Source organism: Lepidochelys kempii, chromosome 2, assembly GCF_965140265.1.
Source record: "Lepidochelys kempii isolate rLepKem1 chromosome 2, rLepKem1.hap2, whole genome shotgun sequence".
In the NCBI taxonomy this organism is placed as follows: Eukaryota; Metazoa; Chordata; order Testudines; family Cheloniidae; genus Lepidochelys; species Lepidochelys kempii.
In genome coordinates, this window is record NC_133257.1 from 119,849,386 (window position 1) to 119,865,935 (window position 16,550).

General features: G+C 41.8%; 2 protein-coding genes across 5 annotated transcripts in view; both read left to right on the forward strand.

Annotated features, from left to right (window-relative positions):
* The window catches only part of DUSP22 (dual specificity phosphatase 22), a 57,892-nt gene extending 42,083 nt beyond the window's left edge, over positions 1 to 15,809 (forward strand). For 3 of the 4 annotated variants that reach the window (XM_073332180.1, XM_073332183.1, XM_073332181.1), the window contains 3 exons: positions 5,685 to 5,759; positions 7,407 to 7,578; positions 12,550 to 15,809. In XM_073332180.1, coding sequence (XP_073188281.1) covers positions 5,685 to 5,759; positions 7,407 to 7,578; positions 12,550 to 12,735 — 433 coding nt within the window. In that variant the 3' untranslated portion in view covers positions 12,736 to 15,809. The remainder of the gene's footprint in view (positions 1 to 5,684; positions 5,760 to 7,406; positions 7,579 to 12,549) is intronic. The other variant, XM_073332184.1, reaches the window with a different exon arrangement.
* Positions 15,810 to 15,898: 89 nt separating this feature from the next.
* IRF4 (interferon regulatory factor 4) overlaps positions 15,899 to 16,550 on the forward strand; it is a 60,463-nt gene continuing 59,811 nt past the window's right edge. The window contains exon 1 of the mRNA XM_073332176.1: positions 15,899 to 16,016. The gene's annotated coding sequence lies outside the window, so the exon portion shown is untranslated. The remainder of the gene's footprint in view (positions 16,017 to 16,550) is intronic.

Genomic DNA, 16,550 nt, shown 5'->3' on the forward strand with positions numbered 1-16,550 from the left:
GTTGGAAGGGACCTTGGGAGGTCATCAAATGCATCCCTCCCGGCATGCTGAGACAGGACCAAGTAAACCTGGACCATTCCTAACAGGTGGTTTGTCCATCCTGTCCTTGAAAATCTCCAGTGATGGGGATTCCACAACCTCCCTTGTGAGCCTATTCCAGAACTTAACTACCCTTATAGTTAGAAAGTGTTTCCTAGTATCTAACCCAGTAGTCTCCAAACGCTCAGTCCCCCTTACCCCTGTCCATGTCTCTGTCCTCCTGGAACCAGGGCCATGGCTTGGGGGACAGGGGTGGGGGGGAAGACGGGGTAAGCAGGATGAGGCTGGGGCCACAGGTGGGGGTAGGTCTGGGACCAGGAACAGAGTCGCAGCCAGGGCCAGGGCTGTGAATATCGAGAGCAAGGAACAATATTATAAAGATGCTCTTGGTGGTGGGTACCATATCAGAGGAGTGACTGCTCAACTTGGCCTTATGGGACCTCTTGGACTGGTCCAAGAGCATCTATGCCCCCTCTCAGCCACTCAGTCCCAGAGAGAGTCAACTTCTCCAGTATCTATAGCAACCAGAGAAGATCCTCCTCCTCCTAATCTACAACCTCCCTCCTTTTTGGCACCTAGAGAGGAACCCCAGAATATTTCCCCCACATATTTCTTCCTCTTCCCCAGAGGAAACATGACTACCTCCTGAGGACTTTAAAGGTTTTCAAGACCTCATTAGGAGGGTGGCCACATTTGTACAAACTCCTGGACATCTTACAAACTCCCATTCTGGGAAAGGTTGCCCATCCCATTAATTAAGCCTTGTTTGAACCTGCAAAGATCCTTTAGCAGACACTGATCTCCATTCCACCCACTGCCAAATGAATAGACAGATGGTATCAGGTTCCCCAGCAAGAATTTGTGTATTTCTTCACTTATGCCATCCCAGACTCATTAGTGGCAACAGCAACAAAAGAACATTTGAGGCAGTCTCACCCTCAGGCTACCCTGAAGGATAGGGAGTGTAAGAGACTGGACCTATATAGCGAAAAGGCTTACATTACCATGACCCTTCAGATGAGGGTGTGAAATTACAAGGCATTTTTGGCCAAATCCACCTTTATTAACTGCTCCGAATTTTTTTTTGACAAACTGCCTGAAGAATATAGGGATCAGTTTTTGGTCATAGTCTCCAAGGTCATCTCACTGCTTGAACGTCTGTCCTGGCAGCTATTGGTGCATCAGATCCTGCATCATTTCTGATGGCTACAGCCATTTCAATGAGACACTCTTTTTGATTGTAGGCCTCTGGCATTCCTAAACAATTAAAAATGCAGTAGAAGATCCACCATTTGAAGGTGCTAAACTGTTTTCTCAGAAAACTGATGATGCAATGCACATGTTGAAAGATTCTTGTCAATCGTTTTGTTTGCTGGGTGTTTACACCCCAGTAACAAAAAGAGGAAGCAGTTTGAGGCCCAGAACACAATACAGATCTTACTACCAGCAGAGATCTCAGGGTGCCTCTAGAAGGAGATCTAAGCCACTTAGATGTCCCCCATTAGCATCATAGACCCTTTTCATCAGACTTTGTTCACTTTGAAGCAGTTTTTTGATATCTCAGTCGATGACTGCATGCTGACTGTGTTTCATCTTCTACATCCAGACCCTCCATTTTGGAAATGTTCTCTCTCTTCTATAGTGCATGGACGGAGATTACATTGGACCAATAGGTGCTCAGCCCGGTAAGAGAAGAATAGGTTATCCAGTTCATGTACTTCCCTTTCCCTGACCCGCCTTCCTTGTCCCTTTTCAGGGACCCATCCCATGAGGTTGTTTTACATCAAGAATTACAGTTTCTATTGGAATTGGGGCCAAGAGAGGAAGTTCCTTGTCAACACATAGGGAAAGATTTCTGTTTATGCTACTTTCTGATTCCTAAAAAGAGAGGTGGCCTTCGGCTCTTTCTGGATTTAAGAAATCCAAACCATTTTATCAAAAAGACAGTCAACCTGACATCTATTATCCCTCTCTTAGAGATTAGTATGCTGCCCTCGACCTGCAGGATGCGTATTTCCACATGGCAATACATCTTGGCCACAGAAAGTATCTTTGATTCATGGGAAACAACATGCACTGCCTATACACTGTGCTGCCTGCCAGCCTATCCTTGGCCTAAGGGTATTTATCAAGTGTATGATGATAGTGGCAGCTCACCTGCACCATTTAGGAGTTAAAATATTTCTCTACCTGGACAGTAGGCTTGGTCAGGGAAGGTCAGGATCTCACAATCAAAAAAGCAATCTTATCGTCAGACATCTGTTCTTTTGTCCAGATTGAAAACTGAATGTAGAGGAATCAACATTACAAGCAATGCAGCAAGTAAATTTCATAGGCGTAGATCTTGATGCCACGATTCCCATTGCTTACCACCCGACAAACAAGTTCCAGTCCATGGTCTTTGTCAGAGGGCCTCAGTTCCAACCTGAGGACCACAGTGAATTAATGTCTAGCATTGTTGGGTCACATGGCCTAGAGTGCGTGAGTGGACTCAGCATGCCAGACTTTACCTCAAATGTCTGTAGACCTGGCTTCACTTAGCATAGCATCCAGCAAACATTTTCTGGATTTGCTGCTTTGTGTATCTGCCCAAGAGCTTCAGCCCCTGTTAACACCTCAGAATGTAGGCAGAGGGGTTCCATTCCTTCCACCAGAACCAATTATGGCTTTTATAATAGATGCGTCCACCAGGGATTGAGGGGCCTATCTGGGTCAACTTCAGGCTCAAGCATTTTGGACATCTAAGGAACTTTCATTCCATATAAATATGCTGGAACTTTGAGCTATTCTTTGGGACTGTGAGATGTTCATTACCATCATCAGGTGGTTCCAGTTCTTACCAAAGACATCACCGATATGTTTTATCTGAACAAGCAGGGAGATGCAAGGTTGTCTCAGCTATGCCAGGAAGCGATCCACTTGTGGAACTTCTGTATAAAGACCAATATCTCACTAAATGCCTTTCACCTCTTGGGAGCGAGGAACTCTGTATTGCAGATTCCCTCATCAGATACCTCCATAGATCATCACGAGTGGTCAATAAAGAGGCCGGTCTGCAGTAGAACCCCATTAGTGGGGTTATCTGATAATAGACCTCTTTGTAACCAACCTGAACAATAACTGCAGGAGGTTCTGTTCTAGGGCGGGTCACAGCCCAGGTTCCATTATCAATGGCTTTATTTTTTTCCCATGTGTTGCCCATGTTTCCTCCAGTTCCTCTGATTCCAAGGATGATAAGAAAAGTAAGACAAAGAACCCTAATCCTCATAGCGCTTGCCTGGCCAAGGCAGTACTAGTGCATGGACGTACAGCAACTCTCCATCTGGCCACCCACACCTCTATCTCTGCTTGAGAATTTTTTGCCTCAAAACCAAGGGAAGTCACTGCACCCTTACCTATAATCTCTTCACCTAACAGTCTTGATGATCTCTGGTTGGTCAATGAGGAGAAAGTCTGCTCCTGAAAAGTCCAAGCTGTTCTGGTGAACAGCAGAAAGGATTACACCAGAGCCATGTAGGAAGCAAAATGGAAAAGGTTTTCAGTCTGGGTGGAATTGCATCAGTTATCTCCTGGTAACACAGAGATTAGACATATGTATGCCAGACTGTTACTGCATCTGAAATCCTCTGGTCTCTCAGCTCTCCATTGAGCATCAATTTCTGCAGTATGCCCATGAGTGGAGAGGTTTTCAATCCTCTGGTACCCATATTTTGAAGGGGTCTTATCCATGTCTACCCTCCAGAATCTGAACCAGTACCTTCCTGGGACCTGAATTTTAATACTGTCCCATTTGATGAGACCCCTCTTTGAACCTTTGGCAACAACATCCCTGCTGCTGCTGTCAGTGAAAATGATAGGATGTTTGGGAGGGCTCTGACATTTTACCTGCACTGCACAAAGTCTTTCAGATCCTCTTCTAGACTGTTTTGTTGCCTACACTACTGGGGACTGGGTTAAAGGGCAACCTGTCACAGCTCAGCATATTTCACACTGAATTTCAGATTGTATTGAGCTTTGCTATGATCTGGCAAACGTCTCTCTGCAAAGGAAAGCAGCCCGCTCCACTAGGGTTCCTTCCATTTTGTCAGCCTTCTTGAGTAATGTTCCAATAGCAGTCATTTTGCAAATCAGAAATGTGGTCATCTGTACATACCTTCTCCAGATACTGTTACCTCAAGGTTCATGAGGGGACGCCAACTTCAGCCAGTTGGTGTTGCGATCTCTCTTCAAGTTATCTGATATCCACCAGCTGCAAGGAAACTGCTGGTGAATCCCCTGCAGTGGACTGTGTGTGCGCACAGTCGCTCCACGGAGGAAAAAATGGTTACATATCTGTACAGGAACTGTTGTTCTTCCAGATGTGCTGTGCACATGTACATTCTGCGACTCTCCCACCTTCCCCACTACTTTGAGTTTAGCTTACCAGCAGTGCAAAGAAAGGGAGAAGGAGATGGCGATCACACCCCTTTAATACCCTTGGTTTGGTGCCTGAAGACAGCAGGGGCGCCTGTGCTGCCTGCTGGTATGGCTGGTAAGTCTCCAGCTGGAGTGTGTTTGGTGCACATCCACCTACAGTGGAATGTACATGTGCACAACTCATCTCAAAGAACAACCGTAACTGTACCAGTAAGTAACTGGGTTTTTGTTATGAGACATTTATATTGCAATAGCTCCTAATGGCCACAACCAGGTTGGGCCACATTATGCTAGGTGCAGTACAAACACATAACAATGACTACCTACACTAAAGAACTTCCAGTCTAAAAGATGACATCTAATGAGTGGATGAGCCAAACGAGTAGGCTGGGATCGAAAGCAGGAAAGACAGGGAAACAAATTGTAATAGGAGGAGTGCAAGTTCTTCGTAGTGGTGGGGCTACACTTTGGAGGGCTTTGAAATTAAGGAGAATAAATTTTGTATTTCATGCAGTGGAAGAGGAGGAACCAGTGAAGAGTTTTGAGTGGATTGCTGTAGGTGGAGTAATGAGCCAAGAATGATGATCTTAGCAGCATTTTGGAAGGATGTGAGTTGGGGGAGGACGGAGTACGGAATTGTCAAAGCCAGAGAAGAGGAGACTGCAGTAGTCAAAGTGCGAAGTGATCAAGGGCTGAACAAGACTTTTTGGCAGTGTGATCAGAGAGGAAAGGTGGATCTTGGAGATATTGTGCAGGAAGAAGTGGCAAGTTTTAGATGTGGCCTGGATGAGCTCAAGTCATTGTGATGTCTGCTGTGACAGAGAAAGAGGAGGGAAGGGAGGTCTTTACGGGAAAAAATCAGGAGCTCTGTTTTGGCCGTGCTAAATTTCAGTTGATGGCAGGACCTCCACAAGGAAATGTCAGAAAGACAAACTAACATAGTTGCTTGCTGGGAGGGAAGGAGATTTGCCAGTCATCCACAGAAAGTATTTGTCAATGGTGATTATAAGAATGGTGCCTGAGATACCAAAGTTTCCATTCATATTTAAAATAAGGAATAATCTAAGGCAACTGCGTGGTATCTGTTGGTTGCCTTTTTAATGTACTGTATTCTGGGAACAATATGAAGTGGCTTTTCAGATCTTTTTCTCAGTTTTTATTTTTTCTCTCTGAGTCATGACTTTACTAAAACCAAGTCCTTTGTGTTTCCCTCTTGCTTCTGTTTTCAGGGCAAGACATTTCAAAGAGAGCATCAGGTTTATCCATGAGTGCCGGCTTAGAGGTGAGAGCTGTCTTGTTCACTGGTACGTATGTCAATTGTTTAAGAATATTCTAATTTTTTTCCCTCCATATTTTTTTTAAGTCTGTGATAAATGAGTGTTGCCCACCCTACTCTTTTTTAACAATAATACTTCTGCATTTATACAGCACCTCACATCTGAGGATCCCCCGCCAAAATTAAAAACGGTTGTTAAGCCTCGCTCCACTCTGGATATTGAGGCACAGAGAAGTTAAGTGGCTGCCGGAACACACAATGTGTCGGTGGCAGAGCCAGGAGTGAAATCCAGAGCTGCTGACTCCGGTCCCCCACTCAGACCTTGGGACTATTTGTTCCCTGTGTTATATTTTAACAGTAGTGTTGCATCATCTATTTGTCTGATTCATGCTAGTCACCATTTTCTTCTCTCACAGACAGTTCCTGTGATCCTAATAATTTTATCAGTTCCAGTTGCAACTATTTTTGCTGCTTTAGGGCTGCTGGAAATGTTCCTCTCAACAGAAACTGGTGTTTTAAGCTTCACTGAAGCATTCAAATATCACAGCTGTTGCGAGCAGATTACTGATTAGAGAGGGAGTCCTGAGACATTAACTGCCTTCAAAGAGTTAGAATATAGAAAAGGAAAGCCCATCATGGTTTTTCTTACTGTCGTTGCTTGTGGTCCCTGTGCATTGCTGCAATGTCTAACTAGCATTTCAGAACCTGTATCTAGAGTCAGGTCCAGTAGTTTGAGCACTGGGCTTGGAGGTAGGAACTCCAGCATTCTAATCCTGTTCTGCCATTGGCTCATTGTGTAGCTTTGAACAAGTCGATTAACCTCTCTGTACCTCGCTCTCTTCATATGTAAAATGGGGATATTGACCTACTTCATGAGCGTGTTCTGAGATGGTTGGTTGATATTGTGCTTTATTGTTTATATTCTTTGAGAGTGTGAAGTGAGCAAATCTACAACTGTCACTCAAATGTATTCTTTATCTATAGTAATAACACCACTTTTCATCCAGAGCTGTCAAACCACTTGACAGTGGTAGGTTCTCTCGTTCTCCCAGTGTCACAGATGGTGAAACTGAGGCACTGAGAAATAAAGTCACAGAGCATGTCAGTGGCAGACTCAGAAATAGAACTGAGAACTGAGTCCTGTGCTCTAATGTTCAACTCTGTCTGAAAGTTTTTAATGAATTTAAACCCAATCTCATTAAAATGAGTCTTTTCCAGCACATATAGATCTGTCTTCTTATTTCATGACCCTATTCTCTCTGGGGGCATGTTTTGTTTTTTATGTCTGGGTGACTCGTATCTAGTTTTTAAGAAAAACAACAAATACAAAATTGTTCTCAGGCTTTCTCATGGAGGCTTTGTATTTGTTCTTTGTTTAAAAAAACTCTCATCTGAACTGAATTTCAGTACAGCGCCTCTCTTGGGGTGCCCATACTGCACGTGGATTCACTTCTCTACATTTCAAAGTCCAGTACATTGACCTAAAGATATTTTAATAGTTATATAGGAACAGCCACCACAATGTGCTCATTACTTTAATCTCCTTAGTTTAGGTAATATATTTTACCTGGTAAAGTGCTGTGTAAATTTATGATGCTATATGAGACAATGAGCGTATTTATTTTAAGACTTTTTATATTTTGTATCTATTTATTTTGTCTCATTTCTGCTGCAGTCTTGCCGGAGTCTCTAGGAGCGTAACTTTGGTAGTCGCTTACGTCATGACAATCACAGACTTTGGTTGGGAAGATGCATTGTCTATTGTAAGAGCATCGAGATCCTGTGCCAATCCTAATATGGGCTTCCAGAGGCAGCTACAGGAGTTTGAAAAACATGATGTTGACCATGTAGGTGATTTTTGTTGACCAATTTGGTTGCTTAAGCCATAAAGTTTTGGACTGTCTCATAACTTTAGAAGGTTAAAGATTAGAAGATAAATGGCCCAGAATGCAGCAATAATACAAATGTACAAATGATGCTAATGTAAAAACTGTTTTTTCACATCTACCTAGGATGTTCAAGCAAGAAAAAATAGTTTTTTCAAATTAACAATGCTGTAAACAAAACTTGAGATCTGAAAGTCAAGCTGGGTTCTCTTCCTGGCTTATGCATCATCACCAGTAACCAACATTTTGTATCACTGGAACTTAACTAACAATTGTGGGGATGATGCATGAACCAGAATGGAATCCAGCTCCTTCTCCTTGAGCTGGGTTGGTTCTGCAGGGCTAACAGGAGTTTAGAAAAATAGTAATAACCTGTCAATAACATAAACAATACAGCTGAACACACACTGGGAACAGGTCTGTTGAGTAAGGAGGCACTGTTTTTACATAATCACTTTTCTGACCATAACTCCATTTTACATTGCTCAGCACATTTGTCCTCTCTACTTTCTCAAGTCACTCTTTTTTTTTTTTTTTAAAAGAAAGTAAATGAGGTAGGGAGGTGGCTTCATTTTTTCTTCCAGGATTTCTTGCAGCAGAGAGCTGAGAAATTACTGTGGCATTTCAGTAATGCAGTTTTCAACTGTAAATATTTGTTTTTGGAAACTATTTAATTAAATATTTCCTGGATCATTCAGAACTGATATTAATGGGTGGGTAACTGACTTTTTAAGATACAATATAAAGGGACTTTCCAGACTAGTCTCCTTCCTCCCTTATATGAAGGTTTACAGTCATTTCAGATCTAATTGGACTGAGTTAATAACCCTAATTGTCATTGTATATGCAAATAACCTTGAGAAGAGAGTAACGTCTTTTTTTTTTTTAATGTCACAATGGAAGGGTGCAGCAGTTTCTTCCCTGAAAGGGAGGCACTAGGCTACAAAAAGAAATGCTCACCTGTGGACATAACTTGTTGCAAACGGTTGTATCTCTCAACCACAACTTTTGGGACCAGATCCTCAGCAGATGTGAATCAGTGTACTTCTATTCATTTCAATGGAGCTATGCCAATTTATACCAGCTGAGTATCTGGGCCTGAGTTTTTAATTACAGCACCACTTGTCCATGGTAGCTCTGTACAAAGTATATTGGGGTTTCAGGACATTTGATCCGTTAGATTTGATCTTCTAGGCTTTTAGGCATTGAAGATCCTAACGTGTTGTGTTGTGTATCCTTCATAAATTTCCCTTAAATGTGCCTTAAGTTCTCATCTTTGATATGACTACAATATAAATATATTTTGCTTATTCAGTATGTTTGATCCTGCAAGATGCTGAGCACTATGGTCCTGATCCAGCAAAGCACTTAAGCATGTGCTCAACTTCTAAGACGTGAGCAGTCCCATTAATACTTTTACGACTATTTGCATGCTTCTGAGTCTGTGTTTAAGTGCTTTGCTGGGTCACGGCGCAATTGCTGAGTTTCTTACAGAATCGATCTCCGTATAGTTACTAACTGAATGGATACCTCCAATCTAATATATTTCATACTCTTCCTAAACTTGCCAAACACTACACAGTTGATTAGGAAAGAGTCATGTGACCTAAAATAGTTTTGCCTTCATAGCTAATCAGTGATAGCAGGGCTTAGAGTGGGAAGGTGCTGCCTGCCAGCCTTGCTTTGCCCAGCTGATAGACAGCAGTGGAGCTACAAAAGCAAGAAGAAAGAGCAGGAACCACTTATTCTTTGAGGGCCTCCCCCTCCCCGCAACAGCTGAGCAGAGTAGGAGCAATTGTAATTGTTCCTGCATTGAGGCTTCACTGCCAGGTAAGTGGGAGAAGAGTCAGGGCAGGAAGAAGGAGAGGCAGGTTAAAGAATTTGCACGCATTTGTAATGTGTTTATTTGATACAGCAAGAGATTATATAGGCCAGGTCACCAGCTGGTTGTAAATTGACATGCCTCCATTGAAGTCATTGGAGCTATGCTGACTTATACCTGCTGAGGAACTGGCCTTATGTAAAATGTTGAATGCTTAAAACGCCTGGTTTAGCCACTGATCCCACAAAGACTTATGTACATACTTAACTTGATACACATGAGTAGCCCCATCAACATCAAACTAAGCACATGCATAAATCTTTGCAGAATCAGGATCTGAGGCTGAAGTTGTATCTCACACACTCTGCAATGGATTTTTTTTTTTTGGCAGATGCATATTTTACAAAATGTTAAACATTTAAGTTTTCCTTCCCTTCTCCCCACATCCAACTAAACCATTTAAAAAGCACAGTAATGCACTTCCAGGTATGTATTAAACAGCCGATATACTACACCCCGCCCCAGCATTGATGTGTTGAAATAAGAACGGTCATGCTGGGTCAGACCAGTGGTCCATCTAGCCCATTCTGCCAACAGTGCCAATGCCAGGTGCCTCAGAAGGAATGAACAGAACAGAACAATCGTCAAGTGATCCATCCCCTGTCGTCCACTCCCAGCTTCTGGCAGGTCAGAGCTTTGGGGACACCCAGAGTATGGGGTTATGTCCCTGACCATCTTGACTAATAGTCATTGATGGACCTATCCTCCATGGACTTATCTAATTCTCTTTTTAACCAGTTATACTTTTGGCCTTCAGAGCATCCCTTGACAATGAGTATATCGTGTGTGTAAAGAAGTACTTCTTTATGTTTGTTTTTAAACCTGCTGCCTATTCATTTCCTTGGGCGACCCTTTGTTCTTGTGTTATAAAGGGGTAAATAGCACTTCCCTACTCGCTTCCTCCATGCCAGTCATGATCGTATAGACCTCTCTCCTATCTCCCCCCCCCCCCCTTAATCGTCTCTTTTCCAAGCTGAGCAGTCCCAGTCTTTTTAATTTCTCCTCCTATGGAAGCTGTCCCATCCCCCTGATCATTTTTGTTGCCCTTCTCTGTCCTTTTTCCAGTTCTAATACATCCTTTTTGAGATGAGGCAACCAGAACTGCAGGCAGTATTCAAGGTGTGGGTGCACCATGGGTTTATCGAGTGGCATTGTGATGGTTTGTGTATTCTTTTCTATCCCTCTCCCCTAAGGGTTCCCGACACTCTAACTTTTCATCGTAGTTTTTTTGACTGCTGCTGCACATGGAGCAGGTGTTTTCTGAGAACTAGCCACTCAAACTCCAGACTCTTCCTTGAGTGGTAACAGCTAGATTAGACCCCCTAATTTTGTATGTATTGTTGTGATTATGTTTTCCAATGTGCATTATTTTTTATTTATCAGCATTGAATTTCATCTGCCATTTTGTTGCCCAGTCACCCAGTTTAGTGAGATCTCTCCGTAACTCTTTGCAGTCAGCTTTGGACCTAACTGTCTTGAGTAATTTTGTATCATCTGCAAACTTTGCCACCTCGCTGTTTGCCCTTTTTCTCGATCATTTATGAGTATGTTGAACAGCACTGATCCCAGTACAGATTCTTGGGGAACTCTGTTATTTGCCTCTCTCCACTGCGCAAACTGACCACTTGTTCCTACCCTTGGTTTCTTATCTTTTAACCAGTTACTGATCTTATAGCACCTTCTTTCCTATCCCATGACTGCTGACGTTACTTAAGAGCCTTTGGTATGGGATCTTGTCAAAAGTTTTCTGAAAGTCCAAGTACGCTGTATTAACTGGCTCATCCTTGTCTGCATGTTTGTTGACAGCCTCAAAGAATTCTTAGATTGGTGAGGCATGATTTCTCTCTTCAAAAACCATGTTGACTCTTCCCCAGTATACTATGTTCATGTTCGTGTCTGATAGAATCATAGAATATCAGGGTTGGAAGGGACCACAGGAGGTCATCTAGTCCAACCCCCTGCTCAAAGCAGGACCAATCCCCAATTTTCTCCCCAGATCCCTAAATGGCCCCCTCAAGGATTGAACTCACAACCCTGGGTTTAGCAGGCCAATGCTCAAACCACTGAGCTATCCCTCCCCCCAAACTAATTCTGTTATTTACTATAGTTTCAAGCAGTTTGTCTGGTAATGAAGTTAATTGCCAGGATAGTCTCCGGAGCCTTTCTTGAAAATTAGCATTACATTAGCTATCCTCCAGTCATCTCGTACAGAGGCTGATTTAAGCAATAGGTTACATGCCCCAGTTATCAGAGTAGCAGCCGTGTTAGTCTGTATCTGCAAAAAGAAAAGGAGGACTTGTGGCACCTTAGAGACTAACAAATTTATTTGAGCATAAACTTTCATGAGCTACAGCTCACTTCATCGGATGCATTCAGTGGAAAAAGCTTATGCTCAAATAAATTTTAGTCTCTAAGGTGCCACAAGTCCTCCTTTTCTTTATACCCCAGTTAGTAGTTCTGCAATTTCATATCTGAGTTCCTTCAGAACTCTTGGGTGAATACTATCAGTTTAATTTGTTAATTTATTCTAAAACCTCCTCTGTTGATGCTTCTGTTTAGACAAGGACACCATGATTGTGAATAGTTCCATAATTTACCTTTGTGACATTTAAATTGGTAAAAATGGCCATTACTTTGCCAGTTCTTCCGCCCAAAGTGTGCTTGTATTTGTGGACAAGCACATGCTGCGGGAGTCCCTTATTCTAAATTTAGAGCCCAATTCAGCAAAACACTTACGCATGTGTGTAACTTTTTAAGCGTATGAGTGGTCCCATCGACTTCAATGGGCCGACAACTATGCTTCATCACACGTTTTTAAGTGCTTTGCTGTTTCAAAGCCATATAGTGCAGTATTTGGGGCACTCTTCTTTAGACAATCAGGGTTAGACTGTAAAAGGTTTAAACTATGTGATTTGGACATTATTTTGATTACTTTAATGTTCTTGAAAAAGATGTTATTTACTATTAAATGATGGTGTAAGAGGAGTATTCTTTCTGCATCCGGTTTGTGTTAATAACTAGCATATCTACTATGTGTTTAACTTCTCCAGTTCAGGCAGTGGCTGAAGGAAGAATATGGAGAAAATTCTTTGCAGGATGAGCAAGAAGCCAAAGTTCTTCTGAGTAAATATAAAGAGCAGGCAATGACGCAACCAAGTCCTGGTGGGAGACAGTGGAATAATAACTTTTCCTCACTGCCTTCCCTGTCATACAACAACTACACAACAGAGACCTAATCACTCCAGGCTGGATTCACTTTCTTTTTTCCTTTGACCTGTTTAAAAACAGATGTCACCAGTTTCCCCTCCACTCTCTACAGAAGTCATGCGAGCTGTACCCTTGTGGAAAACGTGATGAAAATACTATACAGCGTGTGTGTGTGTGAGACACAATTTTACAGTTTTATGTAACATCACTCTCTGTAAGCTTCCCTACAGAGAGGCACCCTTTATGTCAGGTTCTCACTGCCCTCAAACTCCATCCCCTTCGTAATATGTGCCTCTCTAAAAGACACTCGTATGCGCATGATAACATTGTCTCCAAAGAATGAGCTTCCAAAGTGTGTGAGTACTTATGCATTTTTTGCTTGTGCTGCGGGTTGCCGTTTGAACTTAGCTACCTCAAAAATGCTGTTCTTGTCACTGAGGTTGTAAATGCAACTTTGAAAATTGCCTCGTATAATCTCAATTTTACACTCGATGAATGCAAAGTGTGTGTGTCATAAAAAAAATTTGAGAGGTTTCTGGTTTTCATTTAAATTATTCGTAGTTGTCACTGGTTTGAATTAAAAATTAAGATGTGTGAATTCCATCTATTTTGCCAATTTAAAACCAGTGGTCAAGTTTGTCAGAGTGCACATGTAAACTAAATTTTAAACCAAAGTAAAAAACTAGAGGCCAGATTCTGCTTCTGGTTATCCTGGTATAAATCTGGAATAGCTCAGTTGTAGTTCTTCTGGATTTACAACAGTGTAACTCCAAGCAAATTACTGAAGTTGTTCCAGTTTTACACTGGTGTTATGGTGAGGAGAATCCTTACTTTTAGTCTTTGATTCAGAGTATGTAGGGGTATTGCTTAAAGATTCCAGAACAGAAAAGGATGCTCTCCCAACCTGCAAGGACATTTCAAGTGTATACTGTGGATGACTTGGACATTCAGTAAGAGAGAGATTCAGCACACTGTACTTAACCAGAATTTTTTTTATTTCATGTCCTATGACACCCTAACTTACAAACATTTAACGTGGTCCCCTTGATGCTTGCTGCCAATGTCTTCACACAATGATGAACTCTGGGATGGACTGGAGACGGACTGTAGGGGTAAAGTAAGCCCCAAAATATTTTTGACATCTTATCCATTTTAATGGAATGGAAAGTATGGATATTAAAAATCCATTAACGCAAAAATTAGGATTTACATTACTACTATATTCCATCTCAGTCTGCACCAGAACTTTATGTTGTGGGCCTCGTCGCACCACACAGTGCTAGTATATTACATATGGTCAGAACAAATTGTTACTCTGTAGGTGGCAGGTGTTGGGATATTGTAGACGTGGAAAAGTCTTAACTTTTGTTTCTAACCTAATAGCTTGCTGAATACCATGTGTGCATGTTACTTAATCTTTGCAGACCACCATCGTTCATAGATAACACTTGGCTAGCAGGCAAACAGGAGACTGTATGAATTTCAATAGGAGACAGGTTTAGTAATTGCCCAAGACAATACTACCTTCTATGCATCCAACTGATGGAAGCTTCCATTCACGGTCACTAATTTTTGTAGACTGGAGACTTTCCTCTTTGTAAAAGAGTCTTACACACAAGATTGAGAATGATGAACTCAAACCTGTATTCACAATAAGATATGTATAGCATTTTTGGCACATGTACCAAAAAAAGACACAGTTGTCAAAAGTATTCCAAGTATTTACAGCAGAAGTAAGTCTGTGTGTGTGTACACAACATACAGTTGTATATACCAATGTTAACTGCATATGACACATGTTCCAGAATGTGGTGTTGCATTTCTTTTTCCACAGCAACACTGTGGGTGCTGAAAAATTTAAAGTTCCTTTATGCTGAGAACAGTTGGAGACATCTGCTAATGTGTTGTGTTCAGGTTTGTTCTTTGCTTTTTTGTTTTAATTGGCTGGTTGACTTCCAAAGTGTCAACCTCTGAAACAACATTTGATGCCTGCATAGTTGACATGTCTCAATAGCCATAAAGCCCACACACTTGTGAAGCTGCAACTGGAAAGCAGACTCAAGAGTAAAGTAAGAAGATCCATAGGTGGGAACTGGAGTGTTTGTTCCCAGCACACACACTTTCTCTTTAATGGACCAGAGGAAGGTATCTGCATAGATACTTTTAGCTGGGGTAGAGTAGATCTTCATCTCCCTGATCTTCAATGGTTGTGTATTACCCTCCTAAACCTAGGCCACAATTGCACCATCCTCTCCTTCAAGAGAGTAGAACAGAATTAAGGGAGAGAGAGGGCAACAGCAGCATAGGGAAGCCTGAGCTGCCCTGTCCATGTGGGGAGTGGGACAGTAGGATTCCCTGCATTAGTATGTTATCAAGGCACAGAAGGGATGGCAGTCGCACCTAAACCTTCCTCCGCTCCTTTAAGAAAGGAGCGAAACAGACATTGTCCAGAAACATAACACAATCTCTTCTCTTACTAGCCTTCCAGTGACAGCTTAAAGGGCTAATTGACTATGTGGATATATAATTATCCACCAGAGGACAGTCAACATTCAGGTGATTGACTTTAGCAGTGTAGACTGTGTCCAGTTTTTTCACATACTTTCTGTATTTGTATTTCTAAGCCTCTCTACTTTATTTTGCCTTCCACTATCAAATGCACGAAACTTTTTAACAACTTATTGAGCATCCTGATTTACATGGATAACGTACTATTTTGTAAACTTAATATTTTTTTGTGACTGCAAGCAAACATTTTAGCATGATTCTACAAGTTACTTCATAAGTATTTTACCCTGATTTTAACATGGAAACAGTTGTTGCTTTGATTATTTTTCTGGGGTGATTGGAAAAATATTATGGCAAATTCTAACTTTAAAAAAAACAAAACAAAATGTTGTTTATAATGGTCACTGTATATTACTACGTCAGTGAAAGATTACAGTAAATACTTCAGCCAGTTAGGAACTATAAGCCCAGTAAGCTTGGTTCTCTGTCTTCCTTTTGGCATTCTAATAAAGCCTCATCTTTGGTTGCTTTTCTCGATGGTTTGTATTTAATAAGTTCTACAATTTTCTATAAATAAAAGTAAATGTTAATAGCATATCTGTGTATTTTCTTGAAGGACCTAAATTAATATTCTCTGCTAGATCCCTGGTCCTTGGCTAGCATCCCTACTGTTTACAAACAGAGCCTACCATGAACTGATTCACTCTGGTGTTCAAGTGAAGTTGTGCTTTGCATCACAGAGCTCTCTGCAGCCCAAGAAGGATCTCCTGAATCCTTCCATGGGTTCATTGATCTCGGCCAGGTGAGTCAATGTCCCTCTCCCCTCTCCCCCCCCACTCACTCCACCTGTTTTTAAAAAAAAAAAAAAAAAAAAAAAAAAGGGAAGGGAGTACTAGCAAATGTTTTTACTCTGAACAATGGAAGCCTTGCTAAACTTGGTCACTGTAGTGCCACTGTCTGCCGTACCCGGGCTGTAAGAGTCTGAATTCTTGTCAGCGTTCAGCCAATTAAAGACCAGCGTGAAAACTGCCTTGAAACTGAAAATCAGGAATCCCGGTGTTAATGTATATATTTAAATAGCTCCTGTGCTCTGCTTAGTGTATTCCCATGTTCCTTGAAGTCTTTAAACCACGATTTGAGGACTTCAGTAGCTCAGCCATTGGTGAGAAGTTTATTGCAGGAGTGGGTGGGTGAGACTCTGTGGCCTGCATTGAGCAGGAGGTCGGACTAGATGGTCCCTTCTGACCTTAGTATCTATGAATCTATGTTCCCCCTTCATATAAGTAGCCTGTCTGGAACTGGTTATCACTGCAGTAGCAGACAAGAACTGTTGCAC